We start from the raw sequence: 13,986 nt of genomic DNA, 5'->3' as shown, positions 1-13,986 counted from the left end.
GTTCCTCACTGCCTGGCTCACCCTTTTAATAAAGGTAGAGATGTCATTAAAATATCACAATTAAGGCTTCAATAAAGGGTTAACAAAGCTGATTCCTGAAGAACCACTAGTTAGCCAGAAGGGAAGGTCAGAATGATTTAGAACTCTAAAACAAAATAAACAGGAAATGCATTGGCCTCGGATCTGAAAACTACTGAGACTGTGCGAGGTGCCGCTCCCTTGAAGTGCAGGGACATGGAGAGTCTCAGGACAGAGAAGGATAATGAAGGAAGAGAGTCAGGCTGAAGAATGCCCTTGACTATTAGGCTAAAGAGCTGGAAAGCCTTCTGCTAAGGAGGAAGCACTAACACCTTCCAGGATAACGAGGGTTCAGATATGCATTTCAGAGGTATTGTTTTGGCTTCACTCTGAAGAAGGAGGCGGTAGAGCTCACAGCTGCAGACCTATCAAGAGGCCAGCTGAAATCATTTCAGTGACAGACACTGTTGGCATCTAGGTTGGGCTGGGAAGAACTGAGAGAACTGGATGGAGCTGACAGATACCTAACAGTTACAACAGGAACATCATAGTGATTGATTGGATGTGGGAGAAAGGGGGTACTGCGAACGGCTTTCTGACACAGGCAAAGACAGAGACATGTTATTTACTAAGACAGAAAACAGGTAGATGGATAAGGCCTTGTTTTTGTTTTTTATTTTGTTGATTTGGGCAGTGGGTCTAATAAAGCATTAGAAATTGTGAGTTTTAACTAATTGAGACTTTCATGTCTAGAGATCTCTGGTAGGCTACAGAGTGCATAAGTCCAAGGCTAGGGAGAAATCTCAATTTAGATATGTATTTGAAATACAGCACTTTACATCATTTGAACCCATTACGAAGAATAATGATATTAACAACTTAAAGAAACACAAATTTTTGTGAGTTGAGCTAAAATTAAGAAAAATACAGAGAAGCTACAACCGCGAGTAAGGAGAAAAATCAAGAAAACATAGTCACACACGTCAACAGCAGAGAATATTCAAAGAGAGAGCAAGTAGTCAACAATGGAAACTGTAACAGACTATGGGATGGCATCATATATTCTGGAAGGCAATATTAAAGGTAATCAAGAAAAATGCTATAATGCCTGTCCACTGAGACAAGGGACAGTATACAAAAATGTTTTTCGAAGAGGAAGAAAACCTAATACAAGAGACTATTCCTCTTGAGTAGTTCACAGAAGCTGAGAATGAAGCAGATCTATACAGAGAATCTGAAATACTACAAATAAAAAGTACAAGAACATATGCACATAATAACACCTGCTATTTTTAATGTATTTTTTATCCATACTTACTTGTATACTTGATGCACAAGGTTGACAGGCATATAAACCAAACTTAAGTCCAATGGTTAGCTGTGTAAAGACAGCTGGTATGTGGTTGAGTGTGTGGTCAAGAGGCTTACATCACTGGATAGTTTTTACACTATCAGTATTTCCAGATATTATAAGCATATTTAAGAATACATTTGAATGGGCATGGTGGCTCATGCCAGTAATTAGAGCACTACAAAGACTGAGGCAGGAGGACTGAAAAGTGTTGGTAGCCAGGCTCGATTATAGAGCAAAATACTGTGACAAAAGCAAACAAAAATCCCTAAGAATGAGAAAGGGAAGAAAGAAGAAACAAAGAAAGGAATCTTAAAACCCTATCAAATCTGGGCAGGTGAGATGTGTCAGCAGGTAAAGGCATTTGCCATGCAAACCTGATGCTTTAGGATTAATACCTGAAATTATGGAGAAAGGAAGTAACTGACTTCTAAATATTGTTCAGTGATCTCCATACAAGCACTGTGCACCATGGTGTGCATGTCTGCACACACACACACACACACACACACACACACACACACACACACACACACACACGCACACGCACACGCACACACACGCACACGCACACGCACACGCACACACACACAATTATTATAATAAATAGAAGAAATAAAAATTCAAAAACCTGTCAAAATTATTTTAATAATAGACTGAGTAAAATTAAGATAGAAAAATATTCATTTAACAATTAGTAGACACTTAACAGCTTTAGTAAGAAAAGGTTTGTAAAAATGAAGCAAGACAAAAACAATACATGGAGATGAAATGGGGAGAAAGGCATTAAATAAAATAGAAAATCAAAGAAACTGGTAATTCGGTGGCAGAAATAACAAACAGTAAAGGATGTTTCATGTGGGGTGTCAAAGGAAAAGTTCTCCAGAAGCCTCAGTGCCTGCTTACTTCATGAAAGAGGGCCTGGGAATTTTTTGCTTGCAACCTTCCAGAGAATTAATCAGAACAGCATTAAGGTCGAAGCCGCTTTCCACTTGCCTGCCTGCCATGCTTGACTGCAGCTATTTAAATGACATCAGGAACCCAAATAAGCTTTGAATAAACAGTCCTCACCTTAAGAGTTCTAGCTGTAGGACAGGCAGACTGTTCCTTTGATGGATCCTACAGGCAGCCTTCTCAGAATCAGACGAGAACAGCCAGCTTCGATCGTTTGAACATGGAGCATCAACTAGCACCTAGAGAAAACAAACAATGCAAAAACACTTAGGATGAGGTACATGGAGCAGCTACACGACAAACAGCACATAAATAAAAACCACTGCCTTAGGGACCCAAACATATAGCATGCTAAATCCTTTGATATATTTGGCTCTGATAATTTACAGAAAGTTTTCCTATGCAGTGTTAATGTTTGTTTCAATGGAGAGAGGGAACATCACAAGCTGTCTATTAATGTCTATTTTTTGAATTTAATATTCTTTTCTCTTTTGGGTTTTCAGGTCAGGGTTTCTCTATGTAGCCCTGGCTGTCCTGGAACTCACTCTGTACACCACACTGGCCTCTAACCCAGAGATCCCCCTGCCTCTACTTTCAAAGGCATGTACTGTCTCGCCTGGCTGAATTTAATATTCTTGATGATTACAACTAAGACTTATAAAAGTTACTAATCTTCAGAAAACATAACTGTATTTCTGAACTCACAGTATTATTTTTACCCTACTAAAATTTTACATTGTTGGAGGCTGAACCCAGGGTCCAGTGTTTATTTTTACCTATTAGAAATTCAATTTTAATTTACTGAAATGGATTTTCTTCATCTATCATACTCTGATATGAAATGTTACTGAATTAAAGTAAAATGTACAAATGTTTTTTACTGGCTCAAACGATAACGTCATTTCCAGAGTTAACTTTGAGGTAGCAGAAAATAGAAAACATTCTATAATCCCTAAACCCAGTGTCGCTGTTTCCACTGAACCATACTAACCATCAAATGAAAAATGCCTCCACACCCACTCTATCACGATCCCCGAACACTGAGAAAGTATACCGTCTGGAAGCAGAAGGCAAAGAACAACAGAGAACACAAGACCGTATCACCGGGAGTCTGTCAGCCTTTCACAGTACAATAAAAGTACCTTGTCAAACGCTTCAGGCTGGGCATCTCCCATTTCTCGGCCGTCCAACTCCGACACTTTAATTGCATTTGTCAAAGTCGGTGGGATGAAAGATTCCAACGTCTGTCTCAGCCATCTCACTCTCAGACTATCATATTCGTTACAAAGAAGATAACCTAAATATAAAGGGTTAAAAAGTCCCAAGGTAGAAATATAATTGGGAAATTTTTACTTTGTAGCACACACACTTCAGAAACACCGTCCTTTGGAGTTAAATATAGAGATGGGCTCACAGGTAAGCATTATGATAACTTTAAACATTTATTCAATCGAGTTTAATTTGGGATGTGAAAACTTAAGAGATTCCTAGAGATGCTGTACAAACAATACCTCATGTATAATTTTCACCCTGACGTACCAGCTGTTGAGAGTAGGCAATGTATTCTGATAGGTGTGGAAAGTTCCTTGCTGGTACGGCGTCTTCATTTTAAATGAAGGAAAGTAACAACAGTGCCAAATAAAAATGGGCACGTATATAAGCTACCAGTAAGGAAAACACGAGTTTGAACTGTGAGCTGAGAGCCTAGGGAAGTCGTTTAACTCTGTGACAGCTGTGTTACCTTGTGGTGACTGGTAAAATGGGGATCATACTTGCACAGTGGTTGTTGTGACAGAAACAGGGAGCAAGATGGTGGCTGAAGAAGTGGTGGCCTCCCCACAGAGACATTGGTTTAAGGGCATGGGGAGTCAGGTGAGAGGTAGTGTCTGGTCTTCGCAGAGCAAGATGGTGGCTGAAGAAGTGGTGGCCTCCCCACAGAGACATTGGTTTAAAGGCATGGGGAGTCAGGTGAGAGGCAGTGTCTGGTCTTCGCAGAGTAAGAAGAGATGGACTGAAGAGAGCAGAAAAGAAAGTGGCATGCTTGTCTACACTCTCCACTTCCAGGCTGTGTGATGAGAGATTCCCCCTAGTTTGGAGACGGAAAAGGAATGAGGTGCAGACTTTGACTCGAAATGAGTAGCATAACCTGCCGCAATGGAACCCTGTGCCAGACAGTCTTACATAACAGTTCACAATGGAGCTGCCACACAGTCTTACAACTCTTACACCCAGGCTAGTTCTTGCAGGCTGCGACTGTATTTTCTCCTTAGCTAGGCAGTTAGACCCTGCCACCACCACTCCACCACCAACCTCAGGAAGCAGAACAAGAAGCGAGACTCCCAGCACTTGGAAGTCAGGCAGAAAACTGAACGTAGACTGTCACATGTAGATCCAAGTACCCTAGCCACAGGCCAGAGCTCAGACCTGCGTGGTGTCAGGTGAAGACTTTGACCTGTGGGACACACCTGTGTGTACAGCATCACTAAATACACGCTTGAGACTATTTGGGAACCTGTTGTTGTGAAACTCAGACATAACCTAGCTGAACATCAAGCCTGGGAGACCAGGGACTAACTCTACTACTCCTTCCACAACTATGGAGGACGCCGGCAAAAACAGGACTTAGCCATCCTCATGGTAGGTATAACAGAGAAGTCAGCATAGGGCTTTCCCTTAGAACTTCTAGTGTTAACAATATTATGACATATCCCTTACATTGAAAGAGACTTTCTTCAGCTGAACCTCACAGGCAAAGTGAATAATACACTTTGAGGTTACTTACGATGGCTATACTTATTGGGCAGTGGTGGACCTCCTATGTCATCATCTTTTATAATCTAGCTTTAATCTTAAAACAAATACACACAGCCCACAAGTAATGCGTATGTGTATATATGTTATGGTAGGTACTAAATGCTGAAAAAAAAAGCAAATAGGTGGAAGGAAACCTTGTAAAGTGAATATTCACAACAAATACTGAAAGTGTTGTGAATATAGGTTGATAAGTCTGTTTGCAATGATGCTTGTAGTATTGTTGTTACCCAAGTTAGCTGGCATCTGCTGGAGTCAGTAAAACCCTGTTAAAAAAAATTCAGTGTCTCTCATTCCTTCCTATGTGATGTTTTCTGTGCTGTTCAGATAAATACAGAGCAAAGCTCCTTCTTAGGGATACAGGCCCAAACACAGACACAAGGACAGCAGTCAGGCAAGCACAGATTCAGACACACATAACATACAGATTACAGACAGGAGAGATGCCATAGTAAGAGAGAAGTAGAGAATTCAGATCTGGGCTTGCTCTTGGTAAAACTACTCCAAGGGCAGTATTTTGATTTCTTCTCCTTAATGCCACACAGATGCATATGAAGTATGCTGAGATTGTTACTAATGTGTTAAAATTCATGCAAGAACCCAGTGCCAGGCTTGTACAACTAATATGGGGCAGATTCTAGCAATCCTCGTCTACAGGCCAATGCCTACAGACAGAGCTCCTAAACCTGCCCTAATGCCACCTTCAACTGAACTAGTAACCTAGCCAGCATCTCTTGTGGCTGGACACAGATGTTCTGGACTGTGTGTACATAAATCCACCTAAGGAACAGGTAGCGCATAGCAATGCAGGTCTTAGTGTCCCTGTGTTACAGGGTCTTGGTAGGCTGTACACTCTGTATAATCTAGGGTTGCAGTGTTTTTAACTGTGGAACTATCAACTCCATCTCCTCCCTGACTCCAGATGAATCAGAGGGAGTAGCTGACTATGACAAGGTCAGTAAAGGGAGGTACTGGGCTAGTGAGATGGTCAGTGAGTAAAGGAGTCTGCCACTAAGCCTGGAAACCTGAGCGCGAGCCATTCAGGCACAGAGGAAGGAGACGAGGAACTCAGCAAAGTTGAGCCCCAGGAACACACGCTGGGAGGAGACAATTGACTCCTGCAAGTTGCAATTTGACCTCTACAAGTGCGCCCTGACAAGAGTACATACGTGTGTGTCCTCAACACACACATACACATAAATCTATGGAAAGACACAAAGGTAGGTAGGGTAGGTAGGTGGGTGAGTGGGTAGGTAGGTAGGTAGGTAGGTAGGTAGGTAGATTGATTGGGGGGTGATTTTTTTTTAAGGAAAGAGAAGGGAGGTATACAACAAGCCACCAAGTAAGTGTGGCACAGTACCAGATATATTGTCTGACCACAGGCCAGTGACTGCAGCTGGGGCACATGGGCCTACTCCAGTCTTAGAGTAAGGTTTGTAATGACAAACTACTTCATTTGGGCACTGCTCTAGTTCATTCTGAACTATATGCCTACTGAAGATATGTGACAAAACGAGGCTTGGGGAATCAGGGAGCAGAACCAGCAGCTACAACAAGAAAAAAAAAAAAAAACCAATATTGGAACTGTGGTAAACCTAGACTCAGGGTGCCATCTAGTGCTAAGTACCAGAAAGGTCCACAGATGAAAGCAGATCTGAGAGAGCTGGCACAAACACAGTTAGATGACCAAAACCTCCTGTTTATGCGCAGACTATGTCATAGGTCAAGTATCAGAATACACAGAATAGTGACCAAGACTGATGGATAAAATAAGACAATAAACTGACTGTAAAACAAGCATCCCTGACTAACAGAAAGAGCTAAAAGCGGCACTTTTCGGGAAACTTGGTAAGCTTCAAAAACCCAGAGAAGCAACTTAATACCTAAGCAGAGAAATGACAAATTAAAGTGACTCTCAAAAACATCAAATATGTAAAAGCAATGTAAGGCAGCAACAGCAGAACAGAACAAACAACAACAACAAAATGCCAGCTGCCTTGAAATCAGATTATTTGGAAATACACTGTTGGAGAAAAAAGACGTAAATCCAAAGGGAGAGAGAAGAAGTAAGCCTGTGCAAATTGGGGGTTACCATTGAAAGAGCAAATTTATGAGTTACAGGGGTTCATGACGGAAGTGAGAATGCCAATGGGGTAGAACAGACTTCACGAGAAATCTCCCCAAATCTAGAAAAGGATACAGGAATCCAGATGCAGGGATGTCTCTGGTCCCATCATAGCCAATGATTCACATTGAGGTGCATTATGACTGAGCAATCAAAGGTTGAATAAAGAGATAATACTAAAAACAATAGAAATGAGGGAGTAGCTAACAGGGCAAATACAACTAGATGAAGAGTTCACTCTAATATTTCTTACTACCAAAGGTCAACCAGATGTCTAGACCTTACTGCTGGCAGCAAGGATAATGTCACTCTAGAAAGGCTACAGCCCTCCTGGAGAAGCCTGATCACGCCACTCCATTAAGCTGCGTCATCCCTGGCTGACAGTTCATGTTTTACTATTTATAATCATAACTATTTGGTTTTTTTCCAGTAAAAACCAGCACACTGCAAAACCTGTGTTAAGGATAACATTGAACATTTTAAACAGTCAGTTCATCACTGTGGTACAGGTGAGAGCAATGCCACATCTGTCTGGATCAGCAGACAGAAAAGCATACTAATTCTTTAATGACATTAAACCACTTTGTATTCCAAAGCCACGAGCCACATTGCCTAGAATAATGTCCAATGCAGATGTAAAAAAATTCAGTGCAGCCGGTCGGTGGTGGCACACGCCTTTAATCCCAGCACTCGGGAGGCAGAGGCAGGAGGATCTCTGTGAGTTCGAGGCCAGGCTGGACCGACAGCCTCCAAAACAATACATAGAAATCCTGTCTCGTAAAAACCAAAAAAAAAAAAAAATTCAGTGCATAAACTGCACATTTAGTGTGGCCTTCGTTTTAAGTTTTGCTTAAAGAAGCAGTGACTAGTATTCCTTCTGCATTCCACACTAGAATAGTGTGGATAACTTAATGTGTGCTTTAAACATCACCATGAAGACATCAGTGCCTTGGAGGAAACCATTATCACCATTATCATTAGTCTACTTCATGAAAAGCTACTTCATTTGGAACACTACTGGTAGTTCACTGCACTTGATGAAGACTTTTCCTATCTTCAGAGTCCTATAATATTATCAGGTTTATAACCTTTGGGTTCCCGAGCCATTATCATCCTCACTACAAATGTGTAAAATAGCCTACATATTAGGTGGTTTAAGATTAAAATGCAACTTGTTAAAATGGAACTAGGTTTAGATATTTCTCTCCCATCTTTTACAATATTAAACATTCTATGGTGAAATTAATAAGCTTGTAAGACTCAATATAGGAATACCATCAAGGAACACCGAAAGAGTAGGTGTAAAACAAATCTCCTTATAATAAATGATTTCACAAAAGTACAAACTATAAAACTAATAATGTAGCCTTACTAAAATACAGCCTTAGTATTTATCTTTATTTTTAAACCAAAATATAGAAAGCTTCTGCCACAGAGTTTTGTCAGAAATCTAAAACATACAGTGTTTTTTTCTTTTTTCCTCTTAAACAACAATATATTTGTACCACAGCCAAATACACCTGGCTTCACATTTTGAATATGTTTCCAAAATTTTTTCTTCCAACAGCAAATTTTCTCAAAGGAAGAAATAAATTAGCAGTCTATGAGCTGGAAGATGCATGACCTGGGGAAAAATAATACCTTTCTGAGAGACAGGCAAGCTTGGAGGATCTGAACAAATTACTTTTAGATCATCCGCTTCCCGAGGGTGTCTCCTTCCACATGGCAATTTACCAACTTTACAAACAAAAGCAAGCTTCTCACTCATATGTAATCTTAAGGAAATGTGCTAGGGTTCAGAAGCCTCCAGTACATCAACAAAGTACCGTTTGAAACGCTAAGAGGCTGGAGACAAGGCTCAGGGGGTAAGAGCTCTTGCTGCTCTTTCAAAGGTCTAAGAGTTCGAGTGTGCTCATCTGGTAGTCCACAGCTGCTTCCGTTGTAGTTGGTTATTTTTACTCTTTGGCTTTTTGAGAAGCCTTTTACCCAGCTCCCAAATGAATCACACAGAGGCGTATTATTACTTATAAAAGTCCAGCCTTAGCTTGACTTATGTCTAGGCAGCTTTTCTTAACTTACATTACCCTGTGTACCTTTGCTTCTGGGCTTTGTCTTTCTCTTATTTCTGTATATCTGACTTGCACTTACTCCATGGCTGGCTGTGTAGCCTGGTGGCTGGTCCCTGGAGTCCTCCGCTTTTCCCCCTTTTCTCAGTCCTCTCCTCCCAGATTTTTTTCTCCCATTTATTCTCTCTGCCTGCCAGCTTCACCTGTTCTTCCTCCTGCCTTGTTATTGACTGTTTAACTTTTTATTAGACCAGTCAGATATTTTAGACAGGCAAAGTATCACAGGTTAACAGAGTTAAGCGAATGCAACATAAAAGAATGCAAAACATCTTTGCATCATTAAAACAAATGTTCCACAGCATAAACAAATGTAACTGTAACACATCTTAAAATAATATTCCACAACACTCCATCTCCAGTTCCAGGCTATGCAAAGCTCCCTTCTGACCTCTTTGGGTACCTGTGTGTGTCTCTGTGTGTGTGTGTGTGTGTGTGTGTGTGTGTGTGTGTGTGTGTGTGTGTGTGTGTGTGTGTGATTTTACATGTATACAGACACATACACAGGCGCAGGCACATGCACACACCAAATTTTTTTTTAAAGAAAGAAAGAAAAAAGAAATCAGTGACTTTGCTGAAAGAGTGATGTGTTAACAACTAAGCAAGTAAATGAATGGGCTTCAAATTTACTTCTGAAAAGCTGAACGCATTTTAAAGAGTGCTCAGCTAACAAATCGTTGAATAATGCCTGCTGCACCTAGGAGTTTGCAACCATAACTCAGAAGGAATTTAACCAGTAGAGCATAGCTCTCAGTATTTCTGAGTTTTTTAATCTGTGTGAACAATAAATAAAAGATCATAAAACCTAACCAAACTGAACTAGAACTTAACTCTGCCTCATCCAGCAATAATTAACATTCAAAGAAAAATCAATTAGGATTTTAAAAGTTTAGCAAGATGATCATCCATTGAGATAGTTTTTGTGTGTACATGTGTGTATACATGTTCATGTGTGTGCACGCATGTGTGGCTGAGCAAGCATGTAGAGGGGGCAGAGGTTGACTTTGGGTATCTGTTGCTGTCCATAGTTCTCCACCACAGATCCAGGAAACTTCCTGGATCCCCTCAGTGCTAAGATTACAGGCACAAACCAGCATGCACAGCATTTTCCATGGCAAATACTATACTGACTGAGACAGATCCCCAGCCCCTGGACTTACACCAATATTAGCAACAACAATAAAGTCACTATAAAAGAACTTACTCCATTATTTAATACTATCTTCTCTTGTCACATGTTGTTATGAGAACGTATTCCATTGTTTAATACTATCTTCTCTTGTCACATGTGGTTATGAGGACCTGACCTGTGTTCAAAGATTAAAATAGCTAATTTCAAAGATGTCTAAGAAAATTGAAAGCGTAAAAATACCTCTTCAAACACCTTTATTGTGACTACGTGCTCAAGGGACACTATCTTAGTCCTCTGAAAAATGTCAAATTAATTTCACCCTTACTACTTTTTCAAATGAGAACACTCAAAACTTTTAGATTTTATATATGCTTTATAGTATATATCTACTGAACCAAGTGTGTTAGAACCACATGGTCTAACGAGTCACACAACAAAATAGTTTTAAATAGATTTCTGTGTGTTTGACCAAGAGCTCTGGCAATGGCATCCAGACAAACGTCTCAAGTATAAGGAGCTCAGTGGCAGAGGACTTACTTATCATGGGAGAAGCCCTGAGTTCCATCGCTAGTGAAACTAAGCACAAAAACCAAATGAAAATCTCAAACCCTACACAGTTAGCTTACGAGCATACTCTCATACTCTCTGAAAGGTCTGTGCTTCCAGAAACCTGGGGAACTATTATGCTCTTTACACTTACTTCCTCAGCTACATTTTTCATTCTTATTCACCTTAACCTAACTCATACTCGGACTTCCTAACTCTAGAGACTCATGCTCACATTTCTCTTCATGTATTTTCAAAGTACGTGAAACCCTCCGATGGGAGCAAATGTGAGGTGTGGAGAGCACGGACAGTACCTGGATACGCACACTGCAGCAGAGCTATCGATTTGCCTCCAGGAGCAGCACACAAGTCCAAAACAGTCTCCCCATCTCTTAGTTCCAGAGCCAGGACTGGGAGAAGAGAGGCAGCGTTGAGGAGGTAGTACCTTTTCAAGTATCCAGTCTGGTGTCGATCCGAAGGCATTCTGTCTGGAGTTCGGCTGAGGTAACACTTCATTGATTTAGGGTAATATGGGAAGGACCCTTGAAGGATTGGGTGATAACCCCTCAAATGTAAGTCCTTTTCCAGCTCAAGGGGATAACTGAATCGGTTGAAGAGGATGGCATATTGCCACAGTGATGGAGATATTAGAACATCCCTATGGCAGGAAAAGAGCAATGAATGAGTATAAGTATCACGACCTAGTGCAATCTTATACGATTAGTAGAGTGAACGTGGTCCTACGTTTACACTCCATTTTCCTGTGGCTTTTCAGACAGGATCTGTAATGGTTAATCTGGACTGCCACTGTTCCATGGCTGAGAAAACTCTAGATTTAGTAATGCACACTTCTGGATTTGTCTATGAGATGATTAGTTCATGAGGCTCTTACCTAATCAATAGATTAATCCCTGGTGGGTTCATATATTACGCTATAATTGTGGATGATGAACAGTTGAATGTGGGGCTTCGTTGGGAGATGGTAATCACTGGAGCTATGTCCTGGAGAGGCAAACTCTGCCTCAGCCCCTCCTACCCCCTTATCTGTATCCAGGCCTTGACAATGTGGGTAACTTTTTACACTTGGCTCTTACCACCCATCATGAACTGATACTTCTCAATCTATGAGCAAAGTAAATCTATTGCTTTCAATCATTTCCATAACTTAGTCTGTCACAGAAACACAAGCATCTGACTAATACAGGATTGGTCTCCCAGCTTTTCCTTTTGCCTCAGAAGGCTGAGATATAATCCACTCTGACTTTACTTACAAGTGCAATTTTATTTTACCTTATCTTAAGATTGTCATTCATGGCCGGGCGGTGGTGGCGCACGCCTTTAATCCCAGCACTCGGGAGGCAGAGGCAGGCGGATCTCTGTGAGTTCAAGGCCAGGCTGGACCGACAGCCTCCAAAACAATACAGAGAAACCCTGTCTCGAAAAACCAAAAAAAAAAAAAAAAGATTGTCATTCATGTATTAGGATTGGAGTCTGGGAAGAAAGCGGTAGATGAGAGAACTCCCTTTACAAACATGAGGATACACAGAAGCCAGGTACTAAGTCAGGGCAGACAGTGTTTCTAGTTTCAGTGACAGACTTTATTGAAGGCTGTAGGGCAGAAAGGCATAGAGGAAGACACTTGATATTTTGCTCTGACCTCTGCATGCATGTGCTCAGATACACATATCCATACAGGCAATGTGCAAACACATACTTACATGCATGCAGAACACAAAGATCACACACACACACACACACACACACACACACACACACACACACACACACGCACGCATGCACGCACGCACGCTAAACAAGTGTTCTCTGGTTTCTCAAACTGCAGAGCACAGAGGAATGCCTCACTTACCTTTGGTTCCATACCCACTGAAGTCTTGTCCTTCAAAAGCAGCCCGCCTAGAATTTACAAAACTTTGTACCTGCCAAAAAGCATTTTTGTTGGGGATGGAAAGATGGCTGGGTAATGGTTAAGAGTGGCTACTGGAGAGGACCAGTGGTTGTCAGGGGACCTAATTGCTGCATGAAATACAGCTCTCGGGAGGCAAAGCTGCTGGGGGAAGTCTGCATATCAGTCCATGAGTGGTATTTAAATCATTCCTGGCTCCGTATCATCTGAGCTGTATGGCATTAATACCTCATTAATCCCATCACTAAAGGGGCCCACATTCAGTTCTCAGCACCCACACAGTATCTCACAACTGTCTATAGCTCCATTCTTGGGATCCAGTGCCTCTTTCTAGCCCTGCAGGCTCCCAAACACAAAGGGTGCACATAAAAATGTGCAGGCTCCCACTCATACACATAAACTAAAATAATACTTAAAAATAAAGTAAAACTCAGTAATGGAATTAATGAGGTGACACAGGGCTCGGATGACACGGAGCCAAGGATGATGTGAAAACCACCCATGGACTGATATACAGAATTCCCAGCAGCTTTCCCTTCCTAGATCTGTAGTCTGTCCAGCAATTAGATTTCCTGACAACCACAAGTTCACTTCAAGCGACAGATGACGCAGCAGGAAACATTTAATTTATTTACTAGCTGACCTTTCTGGTTGAGTTATTTGGGAGCCTCATTAACCATGGTCAATTAAATAAATTCCTGCTCCTTCTCACCCTGAAGTTGCTTATGTGAGAAATGGCTGGATTGAAATAGAACACCTGTGACTCCTGCATGCCACGTGAATGCCAATTACACCTGAAATGTGGTCTGCTCTCACCTTTCACTGCCTCTCGCTTACCATGCACAGTGCATTTATTGGATTTACTTTGGCACAGGGGCCTACTTTTAGTTACTTATTCAACAGGACAGTTTCTTCTTTTTAGAAAAACGGGTGACGTATTTGTGAGTGGGTGCGCATGTGCAGAGTGTATGGTGCGCATGCGCAAAAGTGCTGGCGCAGACC

General features: G+C 41.3%; 1 protein-coding gene across 1 annotated transcript in view; it reads right to left on the bottom strand.

The window, feature by feature from the left end:
• The window catches only part of Nsun3 (NOP2/Sun RNA methyltransferase 3), a 47,059-nt gene that overhangs the window by 22,967 nt on the left and 10,106 nt on the right, over positions 1–13,986 (bottom strand). Inside the window, exons 3-5 of the mRNA XM_013118166.3 lie at positions 11,375–11,718; positions 3,466–3,620; positions 2,441–2,562 (exon numbers count right to left, since the gene is read on the bottom strand). Coding sequence (XP_012973620.2) covers positions 2,441–2,562; positions 3,466–3,620; positions 11,375–11,718 — 621 coding nt within the window. The remainder of the gene's footprint in view (positions 1–2,440; positions 2,563–3,465; positions 3,621–11,374; positions 11,719–13,986) is intronic.

This window comes from Mesocricetus auratus, unplaced genomic scaffold (genome assembly GCF_017639785.1).
Source record: "Mesocricetus auratus isolate SY011 unplaced genomic scaffold, BCM_Maur_2.0 Super-Scaffold_100008, whole genome shotgun sequence".
Lineage (NCBI taxonomy): Eukaryota > Metazoa > Chordata > Mammalia > Rodentia > Cricetidae > Mesocricetus > Mesocricetus auratus.
Note: the sequence above shows the minus strand (reverse complement) of the source record. Positions and strands in the feature narration are given on the sequence as shown.